This window comes from Scomber scombrus, chromosome 17 (assembly GCF_963691925.1).
Source record: "Scomber scombrus chromosome 17, fScoSco1.1, whole genome shotgun sequence".
Classification (NCBI taxonomy): Eukaryota; Metazoa; Chordata; class Actinopteri; order Scombriformes; family Scombridae; genus Scomber; species Scomber scombrus.
Window position 1 is genome coordinate 16,753,899 of NC_084986.1, and position 15,709 is coordinate 16,769,607.

The 15,709-nt window shown below is 41.1% G+C and overlaps 1 protein-coding gene across 1 annotated transcript in view; it reads right to left on the minus strand.

The window, feature by feature from the left end:
• The window catches only part of utrn (utrophin), a 179,929-nt gene that overhangs the window by 118,694 nt on the left and 45,526 nt on the right, over window positions 1-15,709 (minus strand). The window contains exons 30-53 of the mRNA XM_062437479.1: window positions 15,386-15,547; window positions 14,503-14,634; window positions 14,039-14,212; window positions 13,690-13,845; window positions 13,401-13,571; window positions 12,171-12,350; window positions 11,513-11,641; window positions 10,477-10,647; window positions 10,237-10,293; window positions 9,742-9,909; window positions 8,659-8,796; window positions 8,375-8,464; window positions 8,080-8,250; window positions 7,329-7,501; window positions 5,657-5,807; window positions 4,261-4,436; window positions 3,781-3,916; window positions 3,147-3,296; window positions 2,857-3,009; window positions 2,647-2,748; window positions 2,348-2,468; window positions 1,616-1,833; window positions 1,366-1,483; window positions 942-1,147 (exon numbers count right to left, since the gene is read on the minus strand). Coding sequence (XP_062293463.1) covers window positions 942-1,147; window positions 1,366-1,483; window positions 1,616-1,833; window positions 2,348-2,468; window positions 2,647-2,748; window positions 2,857-3,009; window positions 3,147-3,296; window positions 3,781-3,916; window positions 4,261-4,436; window positions 5,657-5,807; window positions 7,329-7,501; window positions 8,080-8,250; window positions 8,375-8,464; window positions 8,659-8,796; window positions 9,742-9,909; window positions 10,237-10,293; window positions 10,477-10,647; window positions 11,513-11,641; window positions 12,171-12,350; window positions 13,401-13,571; window positions 13,690-13,845; window positions 14,039-14,212; window positions 14,503-14,634; window positions 15,386-15,547 — 3,603 coding nt within the window. The remainder of the gene's footprint in view (window positions 1-941; window positions 1,148-1,365; window positions 1,484-1,615; window positions 1,834-2,347; window positions 2,469-2,646; window positions 2,749-2,856; window positions 3,010-3,146; window positions 3,297-3,780; window positions 3,917-4,260; window positions 4,437-5,656; window positions 5,808-7,328; window positions 7,502-8,079; window positions 8,251-8,374; window positions 8,465-8,658; window positions 8,797-9,741; window positions 9,910-10,236; window positions 10,294-10,476; window positions 10,648-11,512; window positions 11,642-12,170; window positions 12,351-13,400; window positions 13,572-13,689; window positions 13,846-14,038; window positions 14,213-14,502; window positions 14,635-15,385; window positions 15,548-15,709) is intronic.

Sequence of the window (15,709 nt, forward strand, 5' to 3'; positions counted from 1 at the left end):
AGGGTCATCATGATGTGACAGATTTGACTCAGCCTTTATGTGTCACTGTGAAAGACTCTAGACTAGACATAAAGACTTATGTTGTTTACTTGCATGCAGTAGTTATTTTTTTATACATCGCTGCGGCTTTTATCAAGACAAATTGCTGTATATGAATATTAATGACCTATTCTCTAAACTTAATGAAATTCTATTAAGCTTCAGGTATTAAAAACACAAAGAAATGTTATTCTACTGCTCAGCCATCTGACATTGTTAGTTTAACCTCTACTTAATCAAGCAGCTTACATAAGACCGCAACTGTTATTCATAAGGCCAGATTATTATTTTAAATTTAGCATTAGCAAATGAGTCACCCCTATATGATCCTCAGGCTCCTCTTCTCTTTACAAAAGGAACACTTCACTATATCAAATGGACAATTACTCATCATTACACAGCTGTAAAAAAAAAAAAAAAAGAAAAAAAAAGAATAAGATGGTTGGCAGAAACATGCAGAAACATGCTGGATTCTGTTAAACTCAGTTGCCCTCTAGTGTTTGCTTCTTGCAATGTGTCAGACTCACTCATGATGAGGAGTAAGATTTTGTTTCCAGAAACTGTCGGGCCAAGTCATTATCTCAAATTAAAATGATGGATGATGTAGGTGTACGAATGTTATTAAGGTTTAAAGTGATACTGCAGGGAGGTGATTTAATCATTCTCACCCTCTCTCCCAGACTCAAACTGTTCTGTTCAAACTTCTAATATTTTATAAAGTAAAGTTAGGTTTGGTCTAAGATTCTCTCTATTAGGAAAGTGAGTGGTAAAATTCCCTTCAGAACTTCTCAAGTCTACCTTAATGACAAGGATGCAGAATCACATTGAATAACCTCTGGAAGGACAGGCAACAGAAACCCCGGGGACAGTGAGAAGGTTGAGCAGCCAAACTTTTCTCTAACCTTGTTGTCAGCAAGCTGTTTAGTCAGGGGATCTTGGGACTGCTGGAGGAGATTGTGGTAGTGTCCTTCGTTGTGCCCAATAAGGGCCTTCACCTCCTTCCTCAGCTCCTCCCACTGGTTGCTGTGGCCAATCATGTTATCCAGCTGCTGGAGCCGTGCCTCAACACCATGCTGAGTGCTGTCCCACTGGCTACGTACCTTCTCCACTACAGAGGGGGATAGATGTATATTCCAAAAGCAGAGAACAAACGGAGAGAGTCATGATGCTGAACTGCTAAGAAATACATGTAAAAACAAATATTGTAAAATAAAATAAGAAAACCAAACCAAAATAATAATATTATTTCTGCTTTGATGATTTCCTCGGCTTTTAAAACTGTTCAGTGCCTGTTAAATTGGTGTGATTGTCCTTTTCTGTACATACGTTTCTCAGTGATGGATGTGCGAACGTCCAGGTTCGAGGTCTTGTTTTTGATGTTCTGTGCCAGAGTGAAAATGTCCTCTAGCTGGGGGTGTCGCTGCTCCAGGTCACTTTTAGTCACCTACCAGGACAAGGCACAAATAAATACCAACAGTAACACAAAGACTTGAGAAAATAGGACGGTATTCCTTTTGAAAATCATGCAACCATACTCCAGCTTCTCTGTCCCTCCTCTCTGCTTCCCGTTCATTACCTGAAGACGTCCCATGGTGGTCCTGATCTCCTCTATGTCCCCCACAGTGACAATATTAGACTTGAGCATCTGGGTGATAAGTAGGAGCCAGTCTGCCAGCTCGGTGGCTGTCTCATTGAGATCGGTGGGTGCCACGGTGTCTGCTGTGTGTGGGGTTTGGTGATGGGGGTCTTCGCTCACCAGGCTGGCCATCTGCACAGCTGAGGGGACTGCAGACACTGGAGCGGGGCAAAATGAGGCAGGGAACTCAAGGCGAGTAATGTGACATATAGGGCTTCTTTAAAGAGGAAATGATGCAATGAACATTAAAGATGCTAGAGTGAGAGAGGAGGTGCTGTCAGATGGCTCTCTAAGGATAGTGGCATCACATAAAAAACGATGATGAATGAGGCATCGGGGCTTTTTCAGTGTTACACAACCAGGACTTCATTGCTCACCTTTTATTTTTGATTTCATCATGCATTTTCATACTCCAAATTAAACAACACCAATAAGGAATTTCAAATCTGTCAACTGAGCGCTTATAACCTCTAAGTGAGCAAATGTTTGCATGTTTTTCATTTCCTGTTAATGATCCATGAGATTCAAATATCTTATTTTCTCTGTCTCATTAAAAGCTTAACACCTCATCGGGACTATGTTTTGCCTTTTTAATTTCTATGCTCTTAAAGATTGATTCAGAGATAGGACAAATTTTGAATCTGAGTAAGTGAATTTCTGAGACGCCTTTACCAAGTTGCAGGTGCTGGACGTGTTGTTGGTGCTGTGTCCATGGAGAGACAGGTGGTGGGAGTGATTCCCTCAGTCGGCCATCCAGGGCTTTCCAGTCAGCTGCCAGCTGCTCTACCTTACTCTGTACACATGAAAAACGCAGAGGGGCACATATAGTTAAAAAAACAGTATGGTACATTAGTAACAGGTAACAGAGTATAGATGCAGTGGTGCTTTAGCCTGCAATATGGTATAATTATACTGTATTATAAAATTCACAGTGTTTCTTTATTAGATTATGTTACTATGGAAACTGGGACCTTTTCTTGAGGTAGCAGCTGTTGTCGTCTCTGTAGCTCAATAGAATGAGCCAACAGGTCCTCCAAGTCCTTCTTCCTGTCTTTCATGGATGCCTCAAGAGCCTACAACAGGTAAAAGCTAGTTTTTAGGTCAAAAGTGTTAGATGTGTGTATATGTGATAACTGGATTTTCAGTTAGTTTAGCTGTGCTGGCTCTTGTGATTTATCTACCTGTGCCTGGCCAGGAGTCAAGCCCCTGGTTGTGATTGTCTGGTGTGTGACAACAACCCAGTCGGTAAGCCTGTTCATTCTGTCCTGGAACTGTGCGTGACTCTGCAGGTTGGCCTCCACCTCACCCGCTTTGTCTAACAACTCGTGGGTTACCTGTAAATGACAATATTTACATACAGTTATCTCTATTTTCCACCCAAGACAACACCTCAATAAAAAGGTAGAACAAGGTAAAAAGTACTTTTAAAAGTTGGAGTATGGGCTTGTAGTAGTGGCGTAAAAACTCTCACCTTGCTCCAGCTGAGGTTGATGACTCTCAGTTTGCCAACATGCTGGTCTCTGCTCTGAGGGCTCACACTCGGACTGGCCAGGATCTGAGGGGCGTATTTGTTCAGCCAACCGAGGCGCTCGTTCTGTGCATCCATTTCATCAGCAAGGGCCTGCAAGGAAAGTGTGATTGTAATTGTGGAAACAAGAAAAAAGAAATCAAGAAGTAATGTTTTCCAGGTCAGCAGTAGAATAGAGGGGTAGTTGTACATGGACTTAAACTTCACTGGCATTCACTTTCTGCAGTGTGTCTCCACAGGGGAAAACTCTGGCAGAGGTTATTGTCAGGAAGGAATGAAGACAGTAAACACAGAGTGATTGTATTTCCTTCAACAAGATTACATTGTTCAAAACAAGAGATGTGAAAGGCCAGTTCTGTGAATGTTTGCTGGGTCTGACAGGTTTTGTGAGTGATTGTGATACAGAGAGTGACTTGTTGGTACAGTGAAGCAAGAAGAAGGAAAAAGCAACACAGTCAGAGCTGACCATTAAAACAGCTGAATCTACTGGCTGTGGAGCGGAGATAGAAATCACTGTGCTCAGATAAAGCGCTAGTTGACTAATATGAACTTGGGCATGTTTTGGTCTTTGCTGTACCTTGAGTTCTTTCAGGTTTTTGTCAGTGGCAGTGACAGGGAGGGAGCTGACAGCGTTTTCTGCCTGCTCCAGCCACAAAGCCAGCTCGTCACGTCTTCTCACCAGGTCTGACAGGGCCGGATCCCCTCCAGCCAGCCTGCATGCACACACATACATTATGTACTCAGATAAGGATCTCCATTTCCCCGCAGGTTGCAGGCTTAATCTTAAAATTTACATTTAAATTACTGTTATAGACTGATTGACCACACTGATAATCTTAACCTGCCAAACACTGATAAGAAACAAAGTGTGTCAGGGGTGGAGAGGAGGCGCTAACCTCTGTGCTACATTATATTGTAAAACCAAGACTCTATTCAATACACAGCGCTGACTGTGTCAAAATCCAAATTTAACTACAGTACTGTATATTCCACTAATCTTTCTTATCCATACAACCTCATTTACATGGCATCCATTGTGTTTCCGTGGATACACTACCTGCGCTGTCTGTCAAGGACCTGGCGATTGACAGCTCTCCAACGCTGACCCAGTGCATCTAACTTTTCTTCAAGCAGGGGTCCGTCAGGGGATGACAACTGCCCAATTATCTGCTCCCCAGTGTGGATCAGTACAGCTAGGACAGGCTTGTGGCTGGCAAGGCCTTCTTCCAGCTCCTAAAATAAGTAAAAAGGGATGAAAAAGGGCATGAATGACAGAGGAGCGGGGGAAAAAAAGGCCAAAAAAAAGGTTAAATCTGGGATCAATCACACAGCATAAGCCGATTCACTCAGGGCCAAATCCCCAGCTCAAGTCCATCTGACCAAGCAAATCTCTGACTGACACATAAGCATGATTTGTGGCAAATCTAGGTTTAAGCCAGTGGCTCTCAATCAGAGACCCCCAGGGGTCCTTGAGAGGGTTCCAGGGTTTCCCCAGCAAAAAGAGGAATCATTTATTTTCACTATAATTCTATTTCTAAGTAAGGCAATGACAGCATGTATAACTATTTCTGTCATCTGTTATGGGTTTCATACACTTTCTTAATTACATATCTAAAAGCAACAATCTTATCAGATGGGGGACTGAGGGACAAAATCTTATCAAATGGGGGTCCGTGATCTAATCTGTGTCAGTTTAGGGGTCCTTGACATGAAAAAGTTTGAGAACCATTGGTTTAAGCTGCCAAACGTCTACTTCCACAAGGAGAGATTTAACATGTCTAGACACATCCATAAAGTAATAAGAGTGATTGTAAGGTCAGCTAAAGGGTGAGTCAGCTAACTGATCTCTCAATTCCTATCCACTTGATTCCTCGTCTCATACTCAGTGACTGTGAAAACATGAAAAAGAGCGAGACAAATAGAGTGTAGCTGGAGCTCTGCAAATGATAAAGGTGTTACTGGTGGCAGTAGTGTCAGTGATAATGCCGCGGCTTAAGACAATTTTAATCCCCCATTGAAATTAAATTATCACGTTAGTAATCAAACAAAGCAAAATTAAGAGACCTCTTTTCATCTTGCACTTTAGTTCATTTCTGTCTATGTCTCACTCTGCATAATAAACAATTATGTGTGCAGTGTGTTTGTTTAATAGGTACAGTATACCACCCATTTCCCCCTTGGGAACAAAACGCAATTATCTCCTGTCTAACATTTCCAAACATCTAGCGACTAATATCTCAAACATATTACCGGGGTATCCTGGGAAGGTAATAATCTTGCCTTGAGCTTATAAACAAATATATACTGTCTATACAATATCTAAAAATAGAAAAATAGTTCAAACTTGCAGATGCCACAGTGGTTCTGTGTCCAAATACAGTGAATTCAGGAAGTCACACACTCACACACTTGCACAAAACACACATCCACATGCTTCATCACCCTCTGCTGACCTCTTGGTGTTGTCGTGCAGACTCCAGGTCCAGCTGTCCTTCAGGGCCAACGCTCTCAGACAGCAGTGTCTCTGTGTCACCCAGCCACTGACTCAGGTCATTCATGTCACAGTGGAACTGCCTCCACTCCTCTATGGCACGGTCAAAACTCCTGCAGCACAACAACAGAACAGACACACACACTCACACCTGGTCTTTATTCACAGTATCCAAAGCTGTAAAGTGAGTTAGTGAAATAAACTGGGGAATCATTAACTTTTAGAGTTCATGGTTGAAGTCCTGTTTAAGCTTTGTGAAGTAAATGCAAAAAATTATATTTTTGATTTTAATCTTTTTTTTTATTTTAATCTTTTAAGGTACTATTGACTACAGTTGTCAAATAAAGTAGTAGTGGGGTAAAAATGGTGCATTTTCCAGTTATATTTAATAGAGAGTATAAACTTAAACCCAAATGGAGACACTTAAGTAAAGTAAATAAGGAATGTACTTGTAATGTCATTTTCCACTACTCAGCAGATGTCATGTGTATAAACAACCGCAGAATGTAAATATCAGCATAATCTATTAAAGATTAATTTTGTTTTCTGTCTTCAACTGAGTTAAATAGTTTTCAATAACAATAATGACAGGAAAATGTGTTTGTTTTTTTAAATGTATCTGTGGTTTTAGGCAGAGTGGGATTGATACAAAACAGGATGAGAAATGGAGGAATTCGGGTGTCTAAGGGCATAACCAAGTTCCACTGGGAAATCCCATGGTTCCTGATAAGGGAAAATGGAAGTTGACCTCTATAAAACGCATTACAAAATGTCATACCACTGAGGAACACCTGAATCAACTGGAGAGTTTGGAGTGACGCTTCTGAATAAATCAACATAGACCAACAGGCTGATTACTTAAAATGCCTAATACAAAAAAACAGATCTTTATCGTACTGATGGTCTGCATGAGGGCTATTTCTTCCTACAGCACTGCTTGGAGCAGAACAAATCTGATCAGAGACACAAGGCAGGGCAATTAGTTTTGGATAGGCAATTTTACAAAATATACTTTATTCTTCGGATATTTAATGATGCCCAGAGGTTATTTTGATTACATACGTATTGCTTCAGCATTTGTGTGCAATCTGCAAAATTAGCTTAGTGGCTTATTCTAGCATGTGCACATACTGTACTCAGCGAATGGAGAATGTTTATGCCTAAGGAACTGTGTTGATGGCAGTCAAGGTCACCCAGTATGTGTGTGAATGAGTGTGTGAATGTGCGAGTGAATATGTGAATAGGCATGAGACTGTTTATGCCTAAGGCATTGTTTAGATAGGAATCAAGGTCAGTGTGTGTGTGTGTGTGTGTGTGTGTGTGTGTGTGTGTGTGTGTGTGTGTGTGTGTGTGTGTGTGTGTGTGTGTGTGTGTGTGTGTGTGTGTGTGTGTGTGTGTGTAGGGTGGTTGATGTTGTGCCCTGGTCTGCTGTCTCTTTATCTGTTCCTGCTGTCTCCTGGCGAGTGGACAGCTGGCATTTAATGTCTCTGCAGCTTCGACCAAATATCCTGACACACAGTTTTTGGAAATAGCAGCTTGTTTGCTTCACAACATTTTCTGTAAACCACTTTTTCAAGCTCGATCAAACATCTAACTTCTATTGAGCCGGTTGAGAGTGAAATCGGTGCACTCACCCCTTGCGGTGGTTGTACATGCGGTTGAGGCGGTCCCACTCAGCATTGAGCTGTGTGAGGGCGTCTCCAACCTGGGCAACCTCAGGGGGCGAAGCATCCCGGATGGCATCAGGATGGCGCTCATGAATCCCTGCAACCTGCTCACCAAGACACTCCAGGTTGTCTTTGATATTCTGGGTAAAAAAAAAAAAAAAGAACGATGAAGGCAGAGGGACAGCAAGGTGAGAGGGGGGAGACTTGGAATCAAAACAGTGGCTTAAGGTTTATATAACAAGCAGTAGAAAACTGAAGAAAATCACATCACTTCGGACCGCCAGCTGATTATCTGAGACAAACTGACTTTTACATTTTGCTGATCACGTCTAAAGAAAGAACAGATTTGGCCCCAGGATTTATCAAGTTTACTCCTCTATGGTACTTATTAACCTTAAATGCCCCAACGAAGAACCTCTAGTAAATTTTAACTCCAAATGTAAGCCTGATACAAAAATACATTTCTTACATTTATATATATTCATTTGGCAGACACTTTTGTCCAAAGGACATATAGAGAAACCTTTGAAAATAACTGCCTCTGCTGCAGGTGCATAAAGTGAGACTTCAATGCACTCTTAGTCTATTTCTACTACAGACACATGTTCTTTATATGTTATCTTTTCTACTTCTTTTTCTGTTTGTCTTGTGAGATACTGTAGATATATTTACTATAACTAACTTGTGACTTAAGTTCAGTATTTCAGTGCTGACCCACCCTGAGTGTGTCCTCCTGGCTGGAAAAGTCTTCATACAGCCCCCCGCTGAGCTCAGAGGAGTTCAGGAGCAACTCGTTGTCCGCCATGGCGAGAAGCACCTTGTTGATGTCCAGCAGGTAGTCAGAGGGGCTCAGTGAGGGAGCACTGCTATACTCCACTGAAGACATCTCCTACATCGAGGAGGAGCAGGCGGAAAATTAGAAATTGTATTAAGACCTATTCTGACACATAATAATACAGCATGTGACACTATGTCAAACCAAAACAACAATCACACAACTAAGTACAAATCACCTCAGTTGAAAACTCTCTTAGCTGCTCTGTGAATGTGAGGGAAGTCGACTCCGAGACTTCTACCTGCCTGATCCGCAGCACCCTCAACTCCTAAACCAGGCAGAAGCACAAACACACACATGTTCACCAAACTGCTTAAAAAACGCTTAAAAAGGGCAAACACAATATGACAGAGAGAGACAGAACTTTTTTCATAGATTAAGAAAACACATTCTCACTAAAAAAAACCCTGCTTAAGGAAGACACAACACAGTTTGTTTGTTTGGTTTTTTTCTGCGTCTCACCCTGTGAGCAGAGTATTGGCTCTGCAGCCGGAGCAACAGGAGTCTCAACTCCTCCCTCTGGCCCTCGTCTGCAGTTTGTTGCAGCAGGTCTTCTCCTCTTCTCAGCAGGACTTCTACACTGGCTTTCTCCTCATCCATCTGGTGCACAGAGAGAGTGGGCAAAAAAGTAAATAACAAGTTCAACAGCCTGCAATTAAGACCCAGTGGGAAATTTTTTCTAATTGCAACAGTCTTCAATACATCCTAAGTCTATCTATCTATTCAGTGGGCTTGAACTTACACACCACAAACAGACTTTAGCTGTAAATAGCTCCTTTGCTAAACAAGAAACAAGTTGATCGGAGAGAAGACGCTGTGGACACACACTGTTTAAAACACAATGAGAGCTTGTGACCAGCACAGTCAGTGACTGCTACACTGACCTTGCTTTGGATTGGCCAGGTTTGTTCTGTTAGTGTGTGTAACGTCATAAACACAGATTGAATTCCAGTCCTTGAAAATTGTCCAATCAAAGCTCGTCTTATCAGGGAGCAGCTTTATATAGCCTGTAGCTCATCATATTGTTCATAGAAAACCTCATAAAAGTTCAAGTTTAGAGAGAGACAAAAATGGAATAATTTGCAACCTGAGGCCATTTTCTTTGTGAGTGTGTGTGTGTGTGTGTGTGTGTGTGTGTGTGTGTGTGTGTGTGTGTGTGTGTGTGTGTGTGTGTGTGTGTGTGTGTGTGTGTGTGTGTGTGTGTGTGTGTGTGTGTGTGTGTGTGTGTGATTGTGTATGTGTGCGTGCGTGCGTGCGTGTACTTTCAAATTAATCTAGACCACTGCTGGAGATGGAAAACCTTAATGAAAACCTTTGACCACACAATGAACAGAATGCCAACTCCACCCAGATACAACAACATCTATGGGCTCTGTATAAAAGAAGCAATTACTTCTTTGCTTCATTTCTATGTGTACATATCTTCTAATATCAGCGCTATTATCAACCATCATCATCATAATTTTTACAGTTGCCTTGAATGTTTTAAATAAAACATTTTTAAAAAACTAAAGAAGGACACAACCAAAAGCTCACTATGTGCACCTTGTCATCATCCAGGATGTTTGCTGCATCCTGTTGCTGCTGCTGCAGAGTCTTGAGAGTATCCTGGAGCTCTACCTGCAGGTCCTGCACCTCACTGGGGACCGGAGCGTCAGCAGGACGAGCCTGAGGCTGACTCTCTGCTTGGGTCTCCTGGCTGTGAATGATGACCTGATAAGAAAGAAAAAACCCACATCTCAGGAAAGTCAACAAGAGCAGGTAAGATGAGTGCAGATTAATATTTAAACTGGATGCTTAAATAGAGTGTTCGACTGATGTACCATTTGTGATACATGCATCTTTTACTACGTTGGCTACATGTGTATCTCTGCAGTACTTTTGATCAAAACTCCTGGCAGCTGTTTCAATTTCAAGTTTAAAAGAAATGTAGGTATGGCTCCTTTCCCTCATGTTAAGTATTTTGTGGTGAACTGGTTTTGATATTATATTACTGGTCCCATTGTCATTGCAACTTGTATTAATGAGAGTTACTTGTACCTGCTGAGGTGCCTGCTGGTTTATCTCAACGCCACATGAGTCCAAACTGGTCATCATCTGTGATTGAACACACAAGTAACATACATACTGATTGAACACACTATACCTCATGCTTTTTTGTGATTTTTATTGTTTGTTTGTTGTTTTTTTCTCACAGATCTTGTGCATGAGTTGAAGGGGGGGGGGTCTGTTTGATGTTGTCATTTTAATGTAAGTTTAGTTTGTTCTTTTGTATCGTACCTTGGCAGTTTTGATGTGCTGAGACACTTTGTCAAAGTTGCAGTTGAGCTCTGCCAGTTTGGGTTCTACCACATCTCGACAAGCGGGCCCCCTGCTGGTCATCAGGATGATTGCTTGGTCCTTCACGTTGTCCACACGCATACTGATATCTTCCAGCTCTTCTAGCATGCGCTGAGGACAGACACAGAGTAGCTGGTCATCTGTTTACCTATCTGTATCTGTTTGTGCTATGAGACATTCTCCTCTGTCAGAATGGATGGCAGAGTAGACTTGGATAAGACCAGAGAGTTTCACAAAGCGAGTACTGATCAAGGTTAACAGGCACAGGGACCTGCTGATATTTAGCGGAGACCTTCAGTTGTCGAGGGAGAGGACAGGAAGGGTTAAGAATTTAATAAACTGTGAGAAAAATTATGTGACAGAAAAGGTCAGCTTCACCTCTTTCCTCATTTTCTCATTTAGCCACCTTCTCCCTTTCCCATATGTCAAGACACACTTCTCATCCACTTCTTTAACTATATATTTTAGTTTATATTCATTTATTTTTGTGATGCATGGCAAAGTTGAGCTATGACATTAATAAGAACAACATTAAAAGGTGCTTATATTGTCCAGTAAGTCATCTTCTTGAAAATTCCCATTTAATCCAAACACACAAAGTTTCTGCTGAAAATGTGGACAATCCAGATGTATTACTTTAAAAAATTATTATTAATTATTATACCATGAGGTAACATGATGGATTTTAGCAGAATGCACTTTCTTTTGAGAAGCAGGAATTTCCATAAACTATTAGATACTTCTATACTTGTCAAAGTGTAAGCTACACAATTATTATTTATTTTTTCAGACTTTACAATTCAATGGTAATTTGTATTAATTAATAACTTTGTAATGAGGCTAGGCATAAAGTCAAACTGGCAACCTCAAAGTCCTCTGTGTACTCGTTCTATGGGTCCACACCTTGTGGCATTTCTCCCTTTATTCATATTGATTGTTTTCTCTCTCACACTGACTCAACTGCCTCTCCTTATACCTTGACCACCGTTTCCCTCTCCATCGGGGCGAGTCGCTCAGCCTCATCTAGGTGGATCTGGGTCTGGTAGAGCCAAGTACTTATGTGAGCCAGGTTCTCATCAAAAATTTCCACTTCATTCTGGTGACTCTGCACACACACAAAGAAAAATAAAGGCTCAGTGTTTTCATTACGACATAAAAAAACATTCCACATATATAAAAGGTCCTCCTGTATTTTCTGTTTAAAAGTTTGTTTCTTGGCTAATCTATTTAAAACAATTGACTAACATTATATAATCAGGAAATCTATTGTTTGGATTGTAAATCTCTAAAAGAAAAATACACGTGAAATAAATCATAGCTTTCCAATACAAAGAATTGTTCAGTGTTTCAAAACTCTCCAATTTTGCATTAATTATTCCAGATCATTTGATATGTATTATAAATGCAGGAAGAAAATTACAGAGGATTTGTCATGACACGTAGTGAAAGCATTTTGAAAAGGGCAGACAAAAATGTATCCACTCGGGATTAACCTGTCAGCTTGGAAATGTATTTGTACAAGCATATTAAAACTTAATAGCAGCTGGGAGAATCTACTTACTCAGAGGGCATAAAATAAAGAACACAGAACTCTTTATTTATTGAGCCTTATGGTATAAAATATTTACACTCACCAGCACAGCGCTAAGCCAGTCCTCGGTCAAGGTGCGAACTCGGACCCAGGCTTCATTGAGGCCACATAGTCGGTCCTCCAGCTGCACTTCGCTGCCATCCACCAGAGTCTGCAGACCAGCGTTGGTCTCCATCAAGCTGGAAAGCTCCACCTTACGACGTTCCGACTCCTTTAGCAGGCCCTGATGGAGCAACACACACACACACAGACACACACAAACATTGCAATATACTCTGTATTAAAAAGGTTCATGTGATGACGTTGATGAAGTTTCAATGATGCCATACCAGCTAGCAGTGGCTAGGATTTACCTTATTGCATCCGCATACACTACCACACAAACATCACTTCAGAGAACATTACATACAATTTCTCTATACTTAATCTTCACCCTTAAAATTAATAATTTACATTAAGAGGCATTGCTACATGTCCCAATAAGGGAGACGAGTCCCCACAACATGACTGTGCAAACAGATTTACACACCCACAAAGTAAGGAAAGCTTGGACCACACACACACACTGTAAAACCAAAACTAGTACATTATTTACAGTTGACATAAACCAAAGATAACCGCCTGCCTTGATACCCTAAAACCATATAAACAACAGCATATACATTTGAAAACCATAAACAGAAATGTAGTTTGAAATGTCAACTTGAACACACATTCATGCACTGTATGGCTATTGTTGACTTGGTGTGAACCTGGTGAGGAATTTAGATATATTTCAGTTTTAATAATGTTTCTGTCGTAGTGTGTTTTGGACAATGGTGAAAAAGAGGGTTGGTTCAGTGTGTGAGATGATGTATAAGTTTGAGGCCTTTTCAGTGGGGTCTCAAAGATGGCGGAGCAGAGTGGCAATAATGAAAACATAATATTCTATACAAAAAGAAAGCAGCTGAAAGCGTGAATATAGATTCAATTACAGCTGAAGTATTTCTCTTGACAATCCCTTAGTAGTCCTCTCTTGGCAATGCTGACACAATTTATTTCCAATGTTAGAATGAGGGAAATTGTTCTCAAAAACATGACACTGCCTGTGCTCCACCTACTGGTTAAAAGCAGAAACACTACTAAGGAGATGTGATGACTGAATACAACCAGGGCTTTTTATTCAAGTGTTTTTCCTACGTCTTTTTTCTTCTTAATAAGGAATTTTTAAAACAAATAATAAAGTAAAATAGACTGCACCCAAATAAGTCCACACACATGGAATAAGACTCACATTTGCCCATGCAATCTCAGCATCAATGTCAGCTGGCATGTCTCCACAGCTGTTCTTCTGCTGGAGCTGAGCCTCACTGTTGGTCAGCCACTCGTGTAGGGTGGCGCTTTCCTTCTGGAACTTTTGAGACAGAGACAAAGCTTTCTCCAAGTCCTGCTTGCCCTCTGTTACCTGCGAAGAGAGGGAACAAAGCTGTTTTAAAATGCTTTCAGAGATGCCGAGTGTTACTGTAAATCCAGTGTGTGCTGCAGTTTGTAGAACATTGAAAGTCAATTTTAAGTGAAGTTACCTGTGCCCCCAGGTCATTGTATAGCAGTTTCAGAGCAGTGAGCTGTTCGTCCATGGCCTTGGGGTTCTCCGTCTGCTGTTTCTGCACAATCTGTCGACCTGTTTTTATCACCGTCTCCACCTCAAGCTTCACCTCACTCAGCAACTTGTAGAGTTTCTATACAGGGAAAAAAGACGTAAAGTGTGGGTGAGACATAGTCTGTGTGTCTGTGCCTGCAAACATAGGCTTTGTCTATGTCTCCTTCTTTATTTGAAACTTTGCTAAACATTTGTAATTTGTACAAACTACATTGCAATCATGTACTAATAAATCATTTTAACTGGAAGTTGTGGAATAACAGTGTTCTCACCATGCAGCCGTTGAGGTGTGACTGGATCTTTTCCGGCTCCACGTCTTTGACATCCAGAATGTGTAGCTCAGCCTTGGCACCATCCAGGACCCTCTTACAATCCAACATGCGCTGCTCAAAGTTAGCAGGTTTCTGGAATAGCTGGTATTTTGTGGAGATCTCCCTCAGTTTCCTCTGCAGTGACAGAAGGGAGGGGTTGACAAACTTGGAAAACAATGTCACAATGCGGATTAAACAGGGCTGCACCACTACTTTTACAATGATGCCATAAACTGGTATTTGTCTTGCATCTAAAAAAAAAAGAAGTTTGGTTTAGATTTTTTATTTCTGCTCCGCATGACAGATTATAGGGAGTTTTGCTTCATTTATGTCATATGATTATGTTGTGGTGTAAGCAAGAGGAGAAAATAGTCTGACATCAAATACTGCAGTTCCTCATGTTCGCCAGAGGGAGTCACTGTTACCTGTAGATGGTCCAGCATGGTTCCACTTCTGGCAGCTTTGCCATCAGTGGTGGGAGGAGGCAAGTTGGCCACATTCCTCCTCCTCATCTCTTCCACGGTCACCTCGTGGGCTGCTATCTCTGCCCCAATGGTCTAAAGGAAAAGTGGGAATGAGTACAGATCCTATGTCTTGTGTATCTATGCATTCATTGTGTTTTATTATGTTTTTCATACATATAACTCTGTAGTACATATGTAGTGCAGTGGTTTAGATTTCAGAAGAATAATAATTTTTTTTATGATACTTAGAACTAATTTAACAACTAAATTATAAAAAAAATTTCAGTCACCAGCCGCTTCATTAGGTACACCTGTGCAATATAATTAAATCCAGTACAACAGATCTTCCATGAAATCTACATTATACATACGTTAACATTGTGGTGTACAGGGGTGCATTATATTGAATGGTGTTCCTAATATTTTGCCCCCCTCATGTATGTTAATGGAATGGACAAAATATTAAGAACCGCATTCAATATAATGCACCCTAATACACCACTAACACCCACTATGACCTCAATAATAAACATAAAACAGAATTATCACCTTCTTGACAATGTCAACAAAAACTGAAAATGTATAAACTTCATAAACGTAGAATCTATAGCAGAGCTGTTGTATTCGATTGCATTAGATTGCACATGTGTACCTGATAAAGAGGCGAGTGAGTGTATGTTATATTGTTCCATGGGACCCTGACTGGAGAAGGTCCTTCAGACATGTGAGAAAAAAGTGACATAACATATGAAGTAAAATCCATCAAGCATCTGTGCTTTCCCCAAGTGTCACCTCTTGTCTGGCAGCTGGATGTGAGTGTGCATGTTCTGCTTATATAGTCTACCTGTGCCTCCTGTGGAAGCTGGAAAGCGTCGATACGGTCAGTAAGGTAAGAGGTAAGTGTGTGGTCCAGCTGGCTCAGAGACTCCTGCAGTGTTTGGAGCGCCTGTTCGTTCTCCTTCAGTGTCTGCAGCTGCTGCTCAAGGCTAATCTGCCTGTTCACTGCCTGGAGGTAGGAGACACAGACGGCGAGTCTCAGATTGAAATCTTCCACAGTTTTCGTTTATCCGTGATTTGAGATCCACATAACTATCAGATATTCCACATTCAAGCTAAAATAGGTTAATGTCCTGATTGCTAAAGATACATTAATGTCTTGATAGCTGGA